The sequence below is a fragment of the Marmota monax genome, unplaced genomic scaffold (genome assembly GCF_021218885.2).
Source record: "Marmota monax isolate L192 unplaced genomic scaffold, Marmota_monax_Labrador192_F-V1.1 WCK01_AAM20220418_F8-fsc00033, whole genome shotgun sequence".
Lineage (NCBI taxonomy): Eukaryota > Metazoa > Chordata > Mammalia > Rodentia > Sciuridae > Marmota > Marmota monax.
Window position 1 is genome coordinate 12921210 of NW_026694282.1, and position 22033 is coordinate 12943242.

At 40.5% G+C, this 22033-nt stretch overlaps 1 protein-coding gene and 1 non-coding gene across 3 annotated transcripts in view; one reads left to right on the top strand and one right to left on the bottom strand.

Moving 5' to 3' along the window:
- The window catches only part of Mob3b (MOB kinase activator 3B), a 198688-nt gene that overhangs the window by 116020 nt on the left and 60635 nt on the right, over window positions 1–22033 (bottom strand). For both annotated transcript variants that reach the window (XM_046467348.2, XM_046467347.2), the window contains exon 2: window positions 5533–6148. In XM_046467348.2, the coding sequence (XP_046323304.1) occupies window positions 5533–5950 (418 nt within the window). In that variant the 5' untranslated portion in view covers window positions 5951–6148. The remainder of the gene's footprint in view (window positions 1–5532; window positions 6149–22033) is intronic.
- On the top strand, window positions 1616–1688 carry Trnae-uuc (transfer RNA glutamic acid (anticodon UUC)). The gene has a single exon. It is a non-coding gene; the product is annotated as a tRNA-Glu (tRNA).

Genomic DNA, 22033 nt, shown 5'->3' on the forward strand with positions numbered 1-22033 from the left:
TTCCTGACACAAGACTATTTGGGGGAGGCAGGGAAGAGGGGGCTGCACTCCTGGCTCCCATTTTGTGGAAAAAACAAACCAACAACAACAACAACACAAACACGCACACACAGAGGTGGGTGAGCTTATGTAATTGTGTTTTATGTGTTCTTATTCCTCCTTTTCAAAGACTTTTGAAAAACAAATGAGTCAGAGAAGTTCTAAGCTTTCTACCCAATTTTTTCCCTGAGTTTCAGAACTAAAATATTACCTTATTATATAACAGAAAAACAGGGAACACAGAACTTATTCTAATTAGACAGCAACAGAATTTTTTTTTTTTAATGTCTGTGGTTTTCTGTTTTTCTGTCTTGGCTGTTATCTCTGAAGGTGGTTACAGAGAGAATCCAGGAGATAGCCCTTGCTTCTGAAGTTTGTGCTGATTTAAGGACTTCCCAGAAACATCTGTTGAGTTCCTTACAAAGGAAGCCCTAGGCGTTCAAGGGAAAGTGGAGGAGACTGTGGTTTACAAGGGAGCCACATCTGTTTGGTATTCTCCCATCGGGGAAAGCTGGACTTCTGGACCGGCATGGGTCTCCTTGTTAAACTTGAATCTAGCAACAGATGAAAGCCTTTCTTAGTGTCTCAATGGCAGAGACCAACAGCCGTTTATATCCTTTAATTCCTAACTAAGGGTGAAGCCTTCACAGCTGTTGGTATTTTCCGGTTCCATTTCCTTGGATGGCAAGGAAGTGAAGTTTGACCCCCCTCCCAGTCCCCAGGCAGGAACACAGAAGGATGCCCAGGATTGAAAGCTGCCCTCCCAGAGATCTGTTGTTTGCCTAGAATTCTTTTTAACGTTATCTGGACAGACATCTTGATGGTTTCCATGATAATGAGTCATGACAGCGCAAAGATCAAAAGGAATAAAAGTAGGCTAGAATCAGGGGGAGGAAGAAGAGGCTGAAATGGAGTGTAGAAGAGAAAGTGGCTCCTAAAAGTAGGTCCAAAAGACACTAACAACATCTGAGAGCAAATCACAGAGATAACGTGGGATACTGATGAATATCTTCATAGTGATGGGGGATGCTGGTCCTTTTTAATCGACCCCTAACATTTCACCTTGGAAAAGCTAAACAGAAAACAAAACAAGGTAGAAACAAGGTGCAGAAAGTAACCAGGAATGTTGACAAAGAGATTCAGAGACGTGTGTTACACTTGCTTTGTCCATCAGTGCCATATACATATTGGGACTTGAAAAGATTATTTTGCATCCACCTGTCCATCCATCCAATCATTTATAAGGTAAGAGGACTGGACTTTGTGCTGGGATATTCAAATGCATAGGACGTTTCCTATAATTTTAAGGGGTTCACATTCTAATGGGTGAAAGCCTCAATGGAGGACATAGCTCTCAGCTGGGCCTCCAAGGATGCACAAGGATTGTCTAGACAGAGAAGTGGATGGTTATAGAGAGAGCATGGGGCAAAAACCAGAATAGGAAACTGAATGCTTCCGAGGGAAGAACAAGAATTCTGGGTGGTTACAATTAATGGAAGAGTGGTGTGTGTTTATGAAAACTGAAGGTTCATAAGGAACTCAAACAGGTCATCAGAAATAACCCAATTAAAGGGCTGGGGATATAGCTCAGTTGGTAGAGTGCTTGCCTTTCATGCACAAGGCCCTGGGTTCAATCCCCAGCACCACCAAAAAAAAGAAAAAGAAAGAAAGAACTCAATTAAAAATACCCAAAGGAGCCGGTAGTCCCAGCAACTAAGAAGGGCACAGGATGAGGATCACAAGTCCAAAACCAACCTCAGCAACTTAGCAAGTCCCTAAACAACTTAGCAGAGACCCTGTCTCAAATTTTTAAAAAAAGGGCTGGGGATGTGGCTCAGTGGTTAAGTACCCTGGATTCAATCCCCAGTACCAAATAAATAAATAAATAAATAAATAACAATAATAAATAAAAATACACAAAGGATTTGTCTGAATAGACTCTTCTCAAAACAAGACTTGCAAATGGCCAACAGGTATATGAGTGGATAATGAAAACCGTGGTGTATGCATAAAGTTGTATATATCCAGTAGATGAATGGATAAAAAAAAATGTAGCATATATACACAATGGAATACTATTCAGTCTTTGAAAGGAAGAAAATCCTGTCATTTATGGATGAACCTAGAGATTATGTTAAGTAAAAAAAAAAAAGTCAGGCTCAGAAAGACAAATAACATATGATCTTATTTATATATGAAATCCAAAAAAGTTTAATTTGTAAGAGTAGAGTAGAATGGGTGCTACCAGGGGTTGGGGAAGGGGTAGCTGGGGAGATGTTTGTCAAGGGACACAAAATTTCAGTTAGCTAAAAGGATTAAGTTCTTGAGATCACTTGTACAACACAGTGACTATAGTCTTTTGTTGTTGTTGTTCTAATTAATTACACATGACAATAAATGCATTTTGACACATTGTATACAAATGGAGCACAACTTCTCATTCCTCTGGCTGTACAAGGTGCTGAGTCACACCACTAATATGATCATACATGCATATGGCATAATAATGTCTGTCTCATTCTACTGACCTTCCCATCCCCACTACCCCATCCCTTCCCTCCCTCCCCTCTGCACAATCCAAGTGTTTTTTGCTGTGTTTTGTTTTTTCTTTTTTCCTTTTTTTAAATTAATTTATTTATTTTTTATTATTTCTTACTTACATCACAATAGAGTGCATTACATTCCTAATTTTTTTGCATTGCAATTCTTAATACACCTTTATACACAATTTATCAAATCTCTGTTTTGTTTTTTTAAATACAGGTTTTTAGGTCTCACCTAAGAGATTCTGATTTAGTTGTTAAAGGGAAGGATCAAGAATTTGTATTTTGAACAGAAGGCCCAAGTAATTCTGACATAATAAAAGTTTGATGACTCTAACTTATATAGCTTAATGTTTCCGAAAAGGTGATGACAATCTTTCTTCTGTTTTTTAAAATAAAGATACTGGGTCAAATTAGGAAACACCACATACTAAAGTATTCTCTTCTTGGAAATTTATAATGCACAGTGGCATATTAAAAGTCCTGTGGTAAAGAAATCAATTTCACTCAGTATTTCCCAGATGTATTTTTCCATGGGGGTGGGGTGGGCGAATCATAGTGAAAGCTCTCAGAATACCAGTGTGCTATGGACCACGGACTGGATAGAACTGAAACAGAGGAGTCAACTTGTTCCCTGAGCATACTGAATAAGGAAATGTCTAGAAAAAGAAAGCAAAGTCAGTGACTCTGGGGGACATGGAGGCATCCACCCATTTCCTCCGAAGTCTAAAACCTCCTATGATGCCCTGTTTTCCAAGCAGACAGCCAGAAGCTGCTTTGCTCTCAAGTAACACACATGGCTCTTCATTGCAATTCCTGTTCAGCAATGCTATCTGGTAACCACAGCTGCCAGGGAGAAGGAGTGCCCAGAGTTCAAAGTATCCAGGAGCAGGCACAGGGGAAGGACCAAAGAGGAGGTATCTTTGTGCACATTTATCTATCTTTATTTTTATCATATGTTCTGCTCAGAGCTTTGCCCATTGTTTCTAAGTTTTCTGGAAGAGGAAAATTCCTCCCAGCACTGTAAGTAGCCTCTGGCAGTCAATGAAAGTGCAAAAAGACAACAGCCTGAGGAATTCCCATCCCTCCCAGGTGCCCAGAGGAGTTTTTTTTTTTTTTTTTTTTTTTTAACCTACCTTCTGTGCCTCTATGAACACTACCATACAGTCCACCTCCTTCCTGCTTACAAGAGACAAGAGATAAAGAGGGAATTGGACCTCAGAGTATAACTCTGAGGTCCAATTCCCTCTTTATCTCTTGTCTCTCGTAAGCAGGAAGGAGGTGGACTATATGGTAGTGTTCATAGAGGCACAGAAGGTAGGTTAAAAAAAAAAGGGGGGAAAAATAATATAAGGGGGACAAACGAATGTCAGTAGAGGGGGCAGAGAGAGAAGAGGGGAGGGGAGGGGAGGGGAGGGGGGATAGTAGAGGATAGGAAAGGCAGCAGAATACAACAGACACTAGTATGGCAATATGTAAATCAATGGATGTGTAACTGATGTGATTCTGCAATCTGTATATGGGGTAAAAATGGGAGCTCATAACCCACTTGAATCAAATTGTGAAATATGATATATCAAGAACTATGTAATGTTTTGAACAGCCAACAATAAAAAATTAAAAAAAAAAAAGAGGGAATTGGAAAAGCCACAGCAACAGGATTCTGACAAATTGGTTTGTGTGCTGAATATTTCAAGATGTACCATACGACACCAATCAATTTATACACATTTTTTTGTTTGGTATAAACTTAATTATTTCCATGTGGCCCTTCTCAACTTTCCACATGCCTCATGGGGACACCCCCCATCTAAAAGTGATTTCAACAGTATGCTTCAAATACTTTTTTAAAAAATGCCTCAGTCATCTCAGAGCTTTTCAAGAAGGCTTTCTAATAGCACAATATTTATTCAATCATTCCAGAAATATTTCCTGAGAGCCCCCACAGGCTTCAGGACACTGTACTAGGCACTGCAAATATGATAATGGAAGTAGAGTATTGTTCATTCCTGTTGAGCCCCAGGAATAAAACAATGAATTTTAAATTTAGCCCACCAATGTTCCACAGCAGAAAGAAATACAAGAGACAGAGAAGGTTTGGTCCTTCCTCTTAAGTTTCATGGCTTATAGTACAGAACAAACCAAAGCATTTGCATTTCAAGAGTTCTGGCAGGTCCAGCAGCTATGAAAGGGTTGGAGTTAACAGTGCAGTTTGGAATTAATAAGTTATGATAGGAGAAGGAGCAGAATGCCAGGATAAAATGTGAACCCCTATTTGTTTGCTCCCCAAACAAATTCATGGATTCCCACACTGGAGCTTATTAATCCTAAAAGATAAATATTGCCAGTAATGCACCAGAGTCAATATAACCTTAAATAGTCAATCAATCAAGAAACAAAAATCTTACCAAAATAACTGGGTAAGTGTGGAGTCTAGTCCTAAGAAAACCAACAAGATCAAATCTAACATTGGATCAATGTTCTGGGGGCCACAAAATAATCGTCAGTGCTTCATAAATGATTTTTTAAAATTTCAATAAGGTTCTTAGGTATGGAGAAAAAAAAAATACAGGTATATGACTGATAGAATTTGAGAAGCTGGGCATCATGGTGAGTGCCGTAATCCCAGTGACTTGAGAGGCTGAGGCAGAAGGATCACAAGTTCAAGGCCATCTTCAGCAATTTAGTGAGGCCCTATGAAACTTAGTGAGACCCTATCTCAAAACCAAAGCTAAAAAGGGCTGGGGATATGACTCAGTGCCCCTGGGTTCAATCTCCAATCAGAAAAAAAGAAAAGATAAAAATAGAATTGGGGGAAATACTGCCATGGGTATTGTCCAGCATCACAGGCAGCTAGGGAGAATCCCCTTCTGCACACTTTTTGAGCTTGTGTGGGGATAATATCAAAAAAATAAACAAATAAAGCCTGAGAAGCTGGTCGTGGACTTACCCACACATGTTGGAAATATATCCTCATTATTGATCTGGACCTCGATCCAATCCATAAGAAGGTTCATGTACTGGGGAGCTGGCAATGCAGTTGGTTTCTTATACTTAAGGTCATCCTGCCACCGATACTCATATTTGGGGCCCCCTGACATCACAGGGCAGGTCTGCTCGGTACAGAATTCACAGATGGTGCCATAGATGAGGTTGATACGATTGAAGAAGTCCACCACATGCACTGCCACCCAGTCATTCTGGTCTTCCCCACTAGGCAGCTGCACGGCTGCCTTCAGGTCCACGCCTGAGTTGAGGGACGCCTGAGCCCGCTTGTGCAGCTCAAACCTCTGTGTGCCGGGTTCAAATTTTCTCTTGGGCCGAAAGGTCTTGTCCTTGTTGAACACCTGCTTCAGGGCTATAGACATGGTTTCCTCCTTCTCTTCCTTTCTTTTACAGGAAGCAAAAAGGCACTTGGAACTTTTCAGTGAGAGATCACAGCTCAACAGCGTTTTCCACTGCCAGCCTTCTGGCCCCAGCCTTGCAGCCTCCAACTTATAATCTCTCTTAAATGGCCCCTCCCATCTTCTTCTTCAGTGATATCCAAGGGAACTTCATGTTCCTTCCTAAAGGCAGAAGAGAAGGGAATTTGTGAGTGGTCTGTTTGCATTTAAGAAATGACAGAGCAGGGCATGTTGGTACACATCCGTAATTCCAGTGACTCAGGAGGCTGAGGCAGGAGGATCACGAGTTCAAAGCCAGCCTCAGCAACTTAGCAAGGCCCTAAGCAACTAAGTGAGACCCTGTCTCAAAATTAGAAATAAAAAGGGCTGGGTATGTGGCTCATTGATTAAGCATCCCTGGGTTCAATCCCTGGAAAGAGAGAAAGAAAGAAAGGAGGAAGGAAGGGGGAGAGAAGGAGGGAAGGAAGGAAGAACCGATGAATGAACAGAGGCTTAGGCACCATTTCCTGGCTGTGGGGCTTCTATTTAGGTATATAGACAGGAAGTTAAACCTGTAAATCTGCACTGGTGCAGTGAACCATACAAATGACTATAGAAGAAAAGGCATCACTTTCTTCCTTCTCCTCCTTTGTCAAATCTCTGCTGGCTCTTCTCTGGGTGATCACAGCTCAATGGGCCTCTCTAAGGTAGCAAGGGCAAGTGTGTGGGCCAATGACCTTTATAGTCTCCTTTTCAGAGCTTCCTCCATTGCCCCTCCTGAGTAAGTATATCATTACTCCTCCTTTTCCAGGAAGAGATGATCAGAGCAGGAGTGGCTATCTCACCTAGCTGGCTAATCAGAATTTCTCTCCAGGGAATTTGGAATCAAATTACAAATTCCAAATTCCAACTTTTGTTGGATATGATTCATGAAAGGTAATGAAAACTGGGTCTGGTTGAGCCCTATTTGGACCATGTGTAGTGAAGTTGAGAAAGATGAACTGTAAAACCAAAGAGGAAGAAAACAGAGAAGAGAAGGAAGGAAGAGGGGGAGGAGGTGGTGAGAGAAATAGTTATTAACACTCAGAGAAACAGATGAAAGATCAAAAGGACTTAGGGAGAAGAGAAAAAGGAGACAGACAATGAGAAAGGAAAAGTGGTTTCTTTAGTCTCAAATAATCTAGGAAGTGGTTCTAAATCCTCTTGAAGCTTAGCTGTGCTTCCTGCCTTTGGGATCCATTTGTTTTTCCTACATTAGTCAAATAAATCCCTTATTTTAATTCAGCTAACTTGAGTGAATTTTGTTTTTCTCCAACAATTCTTAATTATGACAGGATGTCACCCCTACAATATGCCACTTTTTTATATTCTTAATATCATAGCCTAGCTAGCACTTTGCCACAGAGTTGTCCAATAGAACTTTCAATGATAGTGTGCAAATGTTACACACACACACACACACACACACATATATATATATATATTTGTGCAATACGGTATAGCCAATAGTCACATGTGTCTAATGAGTAATTGGATTGTGGCTGTGTTACTTTTTACTGCATCTTAATTAGTTTAAATGTAAACAGGCACACGTGGCTACTGGCTACCATATTGGATGGAACAACTTTTAAGTATTCAAGGTTCTCTTCTCCAATTGTCTCATTTGACCCTCAAAAAATTAAGTGAAGTTTATCGATTTATAGCAGCTACAATAAATTTAGAGCAGGTATTCTTCTTCCTGGATCTCTAAGAAATAAAATTACTTGCCTAACGAGGTTCTACAACTAGTAGAGGACAGAGTTGGGATTGAAATTCTTTCATTGACCCCTAGGAAATGCTCTTTCCATGTGATCTGATTTTATAAAAAGTGATATCTATCTTTTTTTATTAGTTGCTCATGACAATACAATGATCTTGACATATCATACATTTGATTCAAATGGGGTATGAATTCTCATTTTTCCATGTAAAGTGATATCTTTCAACCTGCCTTCAACCTGCTAGTTCATGAATCTCCCTTTAGCCAGAGCTTTATCTCTTTTTACCTTTTATTCACACATTGCCCCCAAAGACTACTAGTTTAAAGTGCTGGAGGTGAGAGCTCCCACCCACAGGTCATACTCTTAACAGATTCAGAAGAGCCCATCATGGAATCTATTTAAAAGGACTTGAAGCACAATCCCACTGAACTGCTTGATTCCCACCTGGAATGGATTCTGTTGTCCCATAATCAAACGTGGCTTGGTGATGCATTAGATCTTAAGTCATTAAGGCAAAAAAATATTCCTGAGAAATCTCCATTCCCTCCTACAGATACTGCTCTTTGCTCAGAACTGCTGGCCAGACTGCTGAGTGGCTCCCTGCAGCTCTCTCTGTCTGCTCACTTCCTCTCTCCCCACCCTGCCGTCTTGCTAAGAAGGTTTTCACTGAAATACCCTATCTGGGAGGTGATTCTTTTCTCTCCTTCTCAAAGTCATTGAGCATTCAGTGCCTCCCCCAACAAAGAGATCCATGTGGAAAAGCAGGTCACAAGGCTCGCTGCCTGAGGCAGTCTGTAAAATCACACTCCAGGGAAAGTGCTGTGGACTCTAGGGAAAGGAAGGGGCAATCTCAGCCCCAAAGAATAACTTCCCAAAAGCTTAGCCTGCTTGAAAACAGGCCTGAGAAAAATGGAGGGTCTTAAAAGGGCATTTCCAAAATAAAAGGGTGAGCTAGAGGTTGGGAAGATAGAGAGAGAATGGTGAGGATTTAAAAAAAAAAAAAAAAAAAAAAAGACAATAGTCCCTCTATGTCTCCAATGCTTAATTGCTGAGAGTGAAGCAGTCACAACCCAGCAGCTGCCTTTCCAACGTCTCCAGTAAAGAGGACTGGCTGTTCTCTTATTCTGATAATGAGGGTACCATCCATTCCCACGGCCCTCAGAGCATCTTCTTTCATGGCTTTATATGATTCTGCCTGGAGTGTCCACTTGTGTGGACACCATTACATGTGCCAGGTTCTCGTGCACACCACAAAGTCTATTTGTCACCTCAGATAGGAGCATGTGAATGGGACAGAATAATCATGGCAAATCCTCAAAATCTTTCAGTGGCTGGTACTCAGAAATATATATTTTTTTAATGTTAAATCTTGTTTGAAATTTAGAGATTTTTTTTCTTCTAGACATACTTAAAAAACAAACTTCAAGATATCAGTCTCTTGAACTGGATGGGTGTTTACCCAAAACTTAACCGGCTTTAAAATAACCTTCTCATTTTGTCTCCATTTAACAGGCTTCCTTGGGGGAAAAGACATCTTTGAAGGCTTATTTCCCAGCTAAGTCTCTTAACTGTAGCTCTTGGCCACCATTTATTAAATTCCACATATATCACTAACATTCTTGATCCTCCCCACACATTATATGGTTGAAGTTATGACCATTTTTTTTTTAAATTGAGGTTCAACTAGATGGAATAATTGCTAGGAATCACAAAGTTATGAGATGGTAAGGCTAAATTTTGAACCCATATCTCTGTCACTGAAACACACATGAAGGTTTCTCACTAAAGCAGTTTTCACCTCATGAACCTTATGTTTTCAAAGTTCCTGCTCCTGTTTTCAATTTCCTCACAAATAAGGCTATAAGGGAAACCAGAATGGGCAGTATCATCATCCCCATTCTATAGATGAGCACATAGAAGCTCTGATCTCCCAGTGCTGGATTGAACCTGTGAATCATTCTGATGTGGCTGGTCATGAGGTTGTCTCTTCTGGGGAAACCTTTTCCTCTACAAGGAAGTTCTTAGGGAAATGGTTGGTCAGGTGGGCCCCATGCTTAAAGACAACAGCAATCAGGATGGGTAAGAATAGATTCATCATGCCACCAAATGACTGAACAAAGAGGCATCATTTGTATCTTGTGCTAAGTGTCAGGCGTAGAGTTTGAAATGAAAAAGGGAACAGGGAGCACTCCTGGCCTTACTTTCCATCCCCTATCCCAACTGGGTCCCTATCTGTGATTGATTCTGTCAGCTAACTAAATGGTTAGAGCAATGTTTGTCACATGTTAATGTGAGACTCCTGTTAAAATGAAGGTTCTGATTCAACTGGTCTGGATGGCAGCTAAAAGTCCACATTTCTAACAAGCTCCCAGGTGATGCCAAATCTATTGGTCCATGGATGACACTTTAAGTATCAAGGCCTGACCTAACTAAAGGATTTTGTTAGAAATGCACTCTCAGGCTGCACCCCAGACCTAGTAGATCTAAATGTGCACTTTAACAAAGTCTTAGAAGAATATGCTTTGAGAAGCCTGCGGTTGGAGGGATGCCTGGCTGGAATAAACAAATAAACTTTCAGTTGTTTTGCTGACAGTTTGCTTCAACTCTTCAGTTGAATGTGCATATAATTGGTGGGAGGGGGTGAAGAGAGACTCACTGTTGTGAATACAACTGCCTTGGCAGATGGTGACAATGACCCCGTTTTTTGATCTGGATCGATTTGGATAGCACAGCACCCAGCACCTAGAAGTCCCCAGTGTATACCTTTTCATAATGCCAGATGGGAAGCAGCTGCTGCTACTGCAGTCGCATGTGTAGAAGTTTCTTGGGCTCAGTAAAATGTAGCACTAGCAACAACACAGTGATTATTCTCTGTCCTTGTCTAGTGTCCAGAAAGAAAATGAAAAGTTCTAAGTTTTGCACCCTGGGTACAAAATCTAAGCAAATTTTGTTAGGAATAGTACCTATTAAAAGGCTGATTCTCAAGAAATATTTGAAACTAATTGCTCATTCAAACAATAAACATCTACTAAAGACCTTTTATTTGCCAGGGTTAAGCACTAAGGACACAGGGTTAATTAATTAATATTTGGGTCCTGTCTATGAAGAGTTCATAATTTTGTGTCTAGAGTTGAGGTGAAGCTGAGATTTTGCTTTTTAATGCTATAATCTTAATGCACTAGAGTGGATACCATGGATACCACCAGCATGACTCTCTGGGCTTATTACTTAGTTTAGGAATGAAAAAGACAACAAGAAGTAAGGTCTTAGGAAAGAGAAAACGGAAGTCCAAATAAACAACATAAAACTGACAGAAGCTCCATGCATTCTCCATATTTTATGCTTAATAGGTCAATTTTAGCGATAAAGTATAATGCACTACAAAATATGCCGAGAGAATTCAGCCAGGCTACAAGGGAATGTTGATGAGGTAACTAAGCAACGTTGGCAACATAAGTTCTTATTTTTCTTTTCCTATTGATGTCTTCTGCCTCATTAGCTGAAAATCAGAGTCCTTGCCAAGGATAAGGAAGAAATGAAACAACTCCCACTCACTCCGGAGAACTCCATCTTCTCCAGCTGTGACCACCTCTGAGACACCTTGGTGGAGCAGAAAGGGTAAAAAGGACCAGGAACAACAGGGACCAAAGTTGACCCATGGTGGAGGAAAAAAAGTTCAAAATCTCATCTGTGGGGAAGGACCAGCTGGCACAGCAATTCACTACAAGAAGATCATAAGAGAAATTCCCCAGCCAGTGCAGTGGTGCATGCCTTTGTAATCTCAGGGACTTGGGAGGTTGAGGCAGGAGAACCACAAGTTCAAGTCCAACCTGGATAACTTTGCAAAGACTGTTTCAAAATAATAAGGGCTGAGGGTATAGCTCAGTGGTACAGCTCCTGGGTTCAATCCCCAGTACTGTGAGAATAAATAAAAGCCCCAGAAACACCCTACACAAAGAAGGTACAATGTCATCTTTGTGATCAGAGCCCCCAGGAGCAGGAACAATGCTGGCACAGAACCAATTTCACTGAATATTTGCTGAATGAATTAATAAAAGACAGTGGATAAAGAATACTTTACATTAAAGTGAAACCACAAAAGTGAAACCAAATCAGACCTCCTGTGTATAGTTATTTGATGATTCTACTTCAACCTGAAGCTCACGGCCAACTCACTGAGTCTGGATATGCAAACTTCTGGGCTGCTCTGCAGCTACATGCCCACCCCCTGAAGGAACAAGTCCATCTCCCTTTCAAAGGGACTACTCCTTTCCTCTATGTTATCTAAAATTCTTGTTCTTCAGAACCAAAGAATGACAACTGTGATTTCTCATCCTCCCCCTCTTTTTTCTCTTTATGGCTAGAATAGTCCTTGGAACTTTCCTCCTACACCTCAAATATCGAATTAAAGTAGATTAAGTTTTTATTTTAGAGTTGTGTGTGTGTGAATAAAATGAACATCATCTGACTACCCCATGCTCTTCTTAAAGGATGTGCCTAACGCTGCCATTCTGTCCACCCTTGTGCACTGTTTTATCTCCTAATCTCAGTAGATGCTATATTTGCTGACGAGACAACCCCCAAATTGAAGAAGATTCCTGTCTGATAAGCAGTTTTACTTTCTTTTCCCCCAACTAACCCACCTCCTCAACTTAGAGCTGCTGCATCGTTGCACTTTGTTAAATCAGTTGGGGGAAACAGGGCTGCCTCACATGAATCTTTAAAGACATGCACAATTTCAGAGTTTCAAAATACCCATGTTATTTCTAAACACAGACGAAGTTAGGAGGAACAGGTGCAGCCCTACCCAAGTGTGAATCTTGACTCTCACTCCCCATCATCTTCTAGCTCTTCAATACCCAACTGAGTTGCATGCTCGCTGTCTCATCTGCTTCTTTATTTGCGATGAATGCAAACATTCTAGCATTAAAAGTATGAGTAAGTATTCCAAAAATAAAAATATTGCATGCCACTTACATGCTACTGCAACAGCAATAGCAGAAATGGGTGAAGGCATAGGTAGTTTTGGCAAAGACTCATAATAATTTACCATGTCCTAGATTCAGAAACATCACCAGAGGAGGACTGTTATTCACATCTGCATTGCTATGACCAAAACGCCAGACCAGAACAATTTAGAGGAGGAAAAATTTATTTTTGCTCAGTTTTAGAGGTTCAGTCCATGGCAGGCCAACTCCATTGCTCTGGGCCCAAGGCAGAATATCACGGTGGAAGGGTGTCATGAAGGGAAGCTGCTCCACTCATGGTGGCCAGGAGGCAGAGAGAAGGGAAGGGGCTGCAGGGAAGAGGAACCCTTCGAGGGCATGTACACAGTGACCCACCTCTTCTAGCCACACCCCACTGGCCTGTTACTGCCTAGTTAGTTCACTTAAACTAGGAAGGACTGATTAGGCTACAGGTCTCATAAACTAATCATTTCATTTTTTAATATTCTTTCATTAACCTAGGACTTTTGAGGGACACCTCATATCCAAACTGTAACATTCTGCCCCTAGTCCCCAGAAGTTCATGTCTACCTCACAATGCAAAAGGCATTTAGTTGCTCTCCAAGAGTTCCACAGTCTTAATAGTTCCAGTGTTTCCCAAAATTCTAATTCCAAAGTCTCATCTGAGACTCAAGGCAAACTTTTGGCTGTGAGCCTTTGTAATGATCAAAAGCAAGTTACATGCATACAGTATGTCATGGCACAGAGTAAACATTTCCATTCCAAAAGGGAGAATAGGGGCATGAAAAGAAGGGATAGAACCAAAACAAAATCAAAACCCAGCCAGGCAAATGGGTCCTGTAACTCTGCATACAGCATTTAGGTCACATGCCTGTAAGACCTAAGCAGCCCTGCTCCTTTGGCCCAGCATTCATGACCTTTCTCAGCCTGGCTCTTTCCATAGCCAGCATCTTTTCTCAGAAGACAGTCCACATTACTGGCATCTTTTAATTCCTAGAGTCTCCATTCCAGTTTTGGCTTCACATTCACAGCTTCATGCATCCCACCTGGGGAGCACCCCCAGGGACTCCGATTTTGCTATACTTTGTCTGGCTTTCCAGGCCTGCCACTGAAATCTCCAAGGAAACCTCCATGACTCCTTAACTCCAACCTTCTGCATCCCTGCAGAATCAGCACCATGTGGCTAGCACCAAGGACTGAACTCAGCTGCCCCAATAGTTAGGCCTCATGGCATCATGGCTAAAGTGGCCTCTGAGTGCGTAGGTGACTGAACAAGGGGAAACAACTCCCTAAGACCCCTTACTAGCTGATTTCAATATATAGATATAGATATAGACATATTGCTGAGAATTGAACCCAGTGCCTTGCACATGCTAGGCGAGCACTCTACAGCTGAGCCACAACCCCACCCCACCCCATGGTCTCTTAAAGGAGTTTTTGCTTTTAAACCCTTGAGCCTCAAGTCATCTTTTCTATTATTTCTGTGCAAAGTACTTGACTTCTCTTTAGTGGTGGTAACATCTTCAACAATAAACCTTCCCTTGTCATCAGTTTTACAGGCACTATTTTTCTGGCCAAACTGCAATTTTAAAATTCTCCTCTGCTTTCTGCTCCCAATTATTCCAGTAAACCTGACTAAAAGCTGTTAGCAATACTCATGACACTGACTGAATAATGTACTGCCTTGAAATTATCTCCATTAGATTAATTAGTCCATCACCTTTGGCCTCACACAAAGTCGCAGCACATGGTCAAAATATAGACAATTCTTTTGCTAGAAAACAACACAAATGTCTTCTAGTCCAATTCATAATAGAATCCTCATTCCCCTCTGAAACCTCACAATGAGCACAATCTTTACTGTCAGCATTCCTATTAGAATTCTAGTCATTTAAGCCCCAAGTAGAATTGCCCACTAAACTCCGCTAACCACATTCTAAGGCTTCCCCAGCCTGCATTTCCAAACTTTTCTAAACTGTTTCTACAAACCAGATCCAAAGGCTGCTGAACCACAGGGTCAGGTTAGTCATGGCAATGATCCCACTCTTGATACCAATTTTTGTGTTAGTCAGATTTTCATCACAGTGGCCAAAATACCTGACTAGAACAATTTAAAAGAAAAAAAGGTTACTGTGGCCCATGGTTTCAGAGGTTCAGTCCATGGTGGGCTGACTCCATTGCTCTGGGCCCAAGCTGAGGCAGAACATCATGGTGGAAGGGTGTGATAGAGGGAAGCTGCTCCATTCATGATGGCCAGGAAGCAAAGAGTGATGAAGAGTAAGAGACCTCAGGGAAAATGAACCCTTTCAGGGTACATTCCCAGTGACCCACCCCCTTCAGCCATGACCCACCTGCCAATAGTTACCACCCAGTTAGTGGTAACTTTTTAGATACTTAAATTAGGATGGACTGATTAGGTTACAGCTCTCATGATCTAATCACTTCACTTCTGAATATTCTTACATTAACCCAGGAGCTTTTGGGGGAATGTCTCATATACAAACCAAATAAGGATCTTCAGTAGCAAGAGTAGAAAGGGCGGAAGATAAGGAAAGAGAGGAATTTACTTGGTGTGTTTTAATGACACCACATACTCACAATCCATAAAAGAAAGAAATACCTTTTAAGATTTTTTTTCTTTTTCTTAAAAAAAGAAAATAAATGTTCTCTTAAAGGCTTTTTAGATACAAGTACAGACTGGCTTGGTTTGCTAGCAATAAGGACAACGGAGAATCTTTGGCCCAAACTTGGGATAGGATTGATCTAACCTTACCACAGTTTTAAAAATAGATAGTGAAGGCAAAATTATTATAAGAGCTCAGTTGACCCATTTAATCTTTATAATAGACATTTTAATAATTTTATCAACATTTTAAAAGGAACAAGAGAAAAGGTAAAACACTTCTTCAATTCAATAGAAATTTGTGATATTATTTCCCGATCTTTTGATCTTTTGTTAGAAAATATTCATTTTTGTGGTTAAAAAAAAAACACCATGATTTGAGAAACATAATATCTATGTCAGGTGAGGTAGGAGAAAGGTAGATGAGTAGGGAACTAGAGACAATGCTAATATAACAACTGAAATAAAGAATTAAGACAGATCAACCAATACCAGGAAAAAGGTCATTGTCAATTAACATTTTCTTTCTTGTTTCTTTGAGATAGGGTATGACCAAACATTCTTGGAAAAGTTTTACTTTAAAGGAAAAATGTTTGAATTCAAGGAAATTGGCTCCTATAACCGTCAACAGACTGATTTACCCTTAGCATTCTGAGTGAATTTGAGACACAGAGGCTGGAAATTTTTTATCCCTGGCTCTAGGGGAGCTTATGTGTGACACACTGAGAGAACTTTGCACGGAGATGAAGAAGCCAAAATGGGCTGGCAGATTGGAAATTGGAAAATAGAGTTATAGTTTTCAAAAGTGTACAATTTTAAGCTTTCGGGAATCAGGGATGGTTAAAATTGACACTAATCACAAGCAAAACTTAGAGCCAATCAAGCCCAGTGACCACAAACACAGCTTCTGCAGGGTTGCTATGAGAATTCAAGAGGTTATATGTAAAATGTTTGGCACATAGGTACTGGGGGAGGGGGGAATGTTGCTATCCCATCTTCATCATTTGGATTTCATGATTGTGAAAGTTTTAACAGAAAATCAGATTCTCGAGAAACCAAACAGCTACTCAGATTCTATCTTAGGATGCTTAAAATTCTATTCAACCTAATTATATAATAGTAACAGTATAAACTGACATTTATTGAGGACTTGCTATTTATTTCAGTCTTCACAATGTTATGCATAGGTATTATTATCCCTATTTTACACTTCAACTGACAGTAAGATAAAAACTTTGTTCTAGGTCATAGAAGTAGTTAATAGCTCAGCTGACTCCAAACCTCTTCACCCTGCCTCTTTAGACAGTTGGATGATTCAAAAAAAGATAGGACCAGAGAAGTTCTGGGACACATCTAAGGGGGTCAGGGAAGGAAACAGGAGCAAAACAGACATAGCCCTATGTCAGAAGACATCTTTCTTGAACTTTTGTGGTCTGGAGTCAGAAGACTTGAATTCAAATCCTGACAATGACTTCAATTGGTAACATCTTTGGACCAAACACCCTTTACTATCCTCAATTTTGTCTTCTTTCAAGATAGTGATGCTTATGTCTCAAGGTTGTTGTGAAAACTAATAGAGATCAGGCCTGTAAAAACACTTGGTAAACGGAAAACAACTATGTGGTTGGTATGGTGACTGGTACCAAAGAGAACTAATATTAATCTCAGTGATCTGATGGTAAGTCAGCATTCCCCAGCATTTATAAATCATTTAGGGCATTCCAGTATTTTTTTCTGCATGTAACAAAATCTAGTGTACATGCTTTATTTCATGAATTTGGATATACCATACCAAATTATATCTCTCAAGTTCTCCCAGTAATTCCTCAATGCTTTTCAGAATGAAGCACCAAATCTTGTCATGCTAAAGTTTAAAATGCTCTACTGTTAGCATACACATTAGGTTATACTCCAGATATAATCTCTGTATTCTAATATGAGGAATAACTTTTTAAACTATTTACAAAGTTACCAGGAATATAGAGATCTTGCTGGAGGATTAAGGCTACATCCTTAGAAACTCTCAGGAGAGAACAGACCAGCCACGAGTATCTACCTCAGAGCTTTTCACACTGTCTAGATGCAAATAGGAACTGTGGCACATACCTATAATCCCCAGTGATTCTGGAGGCTGGGGCAGGAGGACCTCAAGTTCAAAGTCAACCTCAATAACAGCAAGGTGCTAAGCAACTCAGTAAGACCCTATCTCTAAATAAAATACAAATAAGGGTTGGGGATGTGGCTCAGTGGTTGAGTGTCCCTGAGATCAATCCCCAATATTTTCCCCAAAAAAGAAATAAAACAGATAAAAACTAAGACAAGTAATTAATGATGCTATCAGCTCTACTCTTGGAAAGATATTCACAAGTAAAACAAAAAGTTTGAAATAAAAATGAGTCAAAGGAGCAATGGCAAACCCTGTGCCCACCATAGAGACTAGAAAATATCCTACCTTTAGAGCCACAATACGTGGGCTTAAGTCCATGGTCTGGCTATTAACTCATTCCCTCTAAGGCTAGGTGGCTAAATGAGGCATTACTACCAACAGTATATTTGGGGGACAAGTGAGGTAATATAACTAAAGACAGGCAAACATCAAGTATTAAGTTTATTGATCCATATTTCTCATATTATCGGGTTTCAGGCTTCATGAACAATGGGGATTCCCAACCATCATTATTAGGTCTAATCTTTGACTTCTTCCCCACAAGACCTTAGCACCTGAGCCTCACAATGTACAATATCTCGGAATATGTATGAGTGAAGCATCATTTCCCCACGCCTGATCTTTATGAGGAAGAGTTTTCCTAAGCACAGTACTGGATTATCTTTGTCCTTTTACTAATGTTGTCCCAGGAGAAGAAAAGGAACTAATTTATCTAACTGATAAATTCAAGAATAACTTGAACATGCTCAAGTGGTTTAGCCTTCCCTTTTTTCCTCTGAGAGTAGTATGCTATTTGCTGCTTCCTCAATTTCCTATCCCTGTGAATGGAGGAGGCCTGAGTTCTCCAGTACTGCATGGAAAAAAAAGGTGGGTACATTTTGGGGTTAGAGTTAACAGACCCATTTGCTACAGACCTATGGCTATATCCTCCATTCTGGCTTCTAGAAGAAGTAAAGTCAATGTTTGTTTTTGTGGTTTTGTTTTAATCAACTTCTTAAAGCTATTTATAGAAGAGTAATAATACTTGTTTTTTGGGCATCCCTCTTGGAAACCCTGTAAGAGATTGTGCAGACTGGCTTGCCAGTGCAAAGCAGTAAAAAGTTAGCTGTTTTGGGGGCTTTGTTGTTGTTGTTGTTGTTGCAGAGACTTGTGACAGCAGTTCTTAAAGAACCCTGCTCAAGACATAACTCATTCACTGCAGAAGGTCTGAGGCTACACACTAGGAAGGCCTGGGAGAGACTCCAGTCATAGGGTGCATTTAGCCCGATGCTGCCCAACTGCTGGCACAAAGAGTGAGACTACTTAAAACAGAGCACCTCATATCTGAGAGTGAGCTTTGGCCTGGCAGTCCCCTGTTCCCGTATGTGGCTACCATCCAGGACACATGATATCAGAAGTGTGCTCTACAAGGAATTTAAAAACTTTCCAGCCACCCAGATAAGGCTTCTCCCTTGCCCAGTTTCAATTTCATCAAACTTCTTCCTGGTTCAATTTCAACCCATGGTAGGAGGGAGGAGGTAGAGAACGAAGGAGGAAATAGCAAATCATCTCAGTCCTGTGCCTTCTGTATCTTGCATGCATCTCTGACATGCAAACCCCATGACCTCACACTACACTGTGTTCTTGTGCCCACATGGCTAGTCCCTTCAACAGTCTGTGAGTAGACTTCATTGCAGCACTAGGAACTAAGGCAGGACTGACAGGAACAGAAGGTCAAGAACCTTTGTGGTTAAAATGTTCATCTAAATGACTGCTAATTTTTACATAATGCCCTATTAGTATTTGGGGTAAAATTGGGAGTTCATAACCAACTTGAATCTAATGTATGAAATATGACATGTCAAGAGCTCTGTAATGTTTTGAACAACCAGTAAAAAAAAATAAAATAAAATAAAAATGACTGCTAATCAAATACAACACAGATAAACAGTGCTTCCTCCTGCTGAAAGTACCTTACCTCCATAATCATGATGAGACATGATCTACATAAGAAACATTCTCAGAAAATAGCTACTGGACTCAAACAACCACCACAGCTACTGGACATGCTGTTTCCCAGGCCAGTGTAAACAGCTGGCATATTTTCCTTTTGCAGCATTCAGTGAAAAGTCAGCTCCTTTGGAAGCATGCCCAACCTTAAAAGAATGTTTAAAAACTCAGGATGAATCCTTTGTATAGACCTTTGCATGGTGCTACAAAGACTTTTACCTGTGTACTTTGTTTAAAAATAAGTTTTAAAAATATACTTTGAAGGAAAAAATAATGGAGAAGAAATGAATTAGCTTAAGGATTTTTTTCCCTAATATAAAAAGAAAAAGGTAACATATTTCCTTTAGGGCAAACTCTACTTTGTATGTAGATATAAATATGGAACTAAATTCCATCATTATATATAATTATAATGCACCAACAAAAATAAATAAGTAAATAAATAAAGCAACATAAGACATACTATATAGTTAAAAAAAAAAAAAAAAAAACTCTACTTTTCAGTTACCCTTTCCCAAGCTGTCTCTGCTGATGCGTCCACCCCAGTCCCACTGTCTCTTTACAGTCTGTAACCCTACAAAATTCCATGCACAAGTTCTCCTCATGCTCTGACCTTCTAAACATCTTTATGTGTCTGCTGGGGAAATCTGACAGCAAAATCGTTGCTGATAAGATTTCACAGCAGAAAGAACTCTTGAAGCATCACTTAATTCAATTCAACCTCTTATTTTGTTAAAAACAAAACCAAACACACCTAATGCCCAGAAAAGTGGAGTGAATTTTTTAAGCCCACAGTTAGAAAAGGCCTGGGCTGAAAGTGAATCTCCGTGCCAATGTTCTTCCCACTGGGCAACAGCTCTCCTGAACACTTGAGCAAGGCAGATAGATGCTTTACTGCCCTTGGAAACTATCCCAACTTGACTTCTCTTTAGGTAGGCAGGTTTTTTAAGCCCCTGGTGTTTTTTTTTTTTTTTAAAGAAACATAACTCTAATATTTCCCCCCAACAAAGTTTTACACAGGTTTACTAAATTTATAAAATTAGACCAACATCCTCTCTTCTTTAGTGAAGTTGGGAGAGTCTATCCCGTTCCCAAGTCACTTACACCTTAGAGAACCTGCAGGTTTGACTTTATCAGACAACTCAGAAGATCCCTAATGCCCACTGTGCTTGTCAGTGTCAAAACCTCTCCCCCTGCCCTTTCCCCAGCCTGCCACTCACCATGATCCTCCACTGGCCTTCCCGACCCAATTGCCACTGGGTCTCCTGGGAACCCTCAATTGGTGCCTCCTTCAAGTGACCTTTCCTTACCACACTGTTAGGAAGCAGCTGTTGTCTCTTCTTTGTTCCAGAGCTCTGAATCTGTTACCTTTCCTTTGTATCAAAACAGTTTGAACCATTTGCTATTCTCATGCCTCACTCCCAGCTATGACAGAGCCCACACACCCATCTGTCAGTCACTGTGAGTCCATCAAAGCAGGTTCAAACACGGAGTGCCCCTTGGGTGGAGGTTCAGCCCACTCCTTCCTTTCCCTCCTGACCCTTCCCTAACCTGCCTTTGTTTCTGCTTACTCGTACTGCACTCATTTTGATCTCTTGCTTCTTAGCAAATATTTATGGGTTTGACTCTTCCTATACTCTTTCCCCAGCACTGCCTCCCATTTATCCTTTTTCTGTTTCACTTTTCTTCTTTTGACCTCAAAGTCCTCAGGACTCTAGTAGAATGGTGGCTGCTGAATTTAAAACAAAAACCAAAAAACTCCTATTCATCCTGAGCCATCTGTCTACTGACTGACTATAGAATTGCCACTGGGTCTCCTGGGAACCCTCAGAAATGAAGGAAGACCAAGATCACTTGAGTTACATGTTTAAAATGTAGGCTATTGGGTCCCAGCCCTCACCTTTGAATGTGTTGGCTCAGATGCACTCTAATATTTCAGAACTCTGAGCCAGGGAGTCGGCTACACCTGCTCTGGCATATTCAGGGGTCACTGGACCCAAAGTTATTTGCCCAACAGAATGGGCATGATAGAAATGTGGTCATCTGAAGAACTGAATTTCCTGCAATAAGAACGACAGAAAAAGTCCTTGGAAGACTAACCTGAACTACACTGGGGATAGAGGTGACCCTCCTCTGCCAGCTACACCACCCGTGGAGAGGATGGCTTCCCCTGTGTTCTGTCTGTTGGTCCTTGAATCTTACAGTCTGGTGGTTAAGGATAAATGAGTCTGAGCTCAAACTGCCTGAGTTTGACTCCCAGGTTTGCCATTTTCACATCTGCTGCGTTCTTGATCTTATCATATCACATCACTACATTTTATTTTCCTCTTCTGTAAAATGGAGATAATAAAATGATGATCTACCTCATAGTGCTATGGTCAGAGTTAAATGACATTATCTAAATAAAGCACTGGTCAAGGCATAAGGTAAGTATATGATTATAAACATTAGCTTCAATTCTTATCATTACCAAAATGCTGTCTTAAATGTATTCAGATATATATGTGCCCCTCCTTGTGGGCAGGGAATTTCTTAAAGCAGATCCCATAGGCTTCCTCCTTT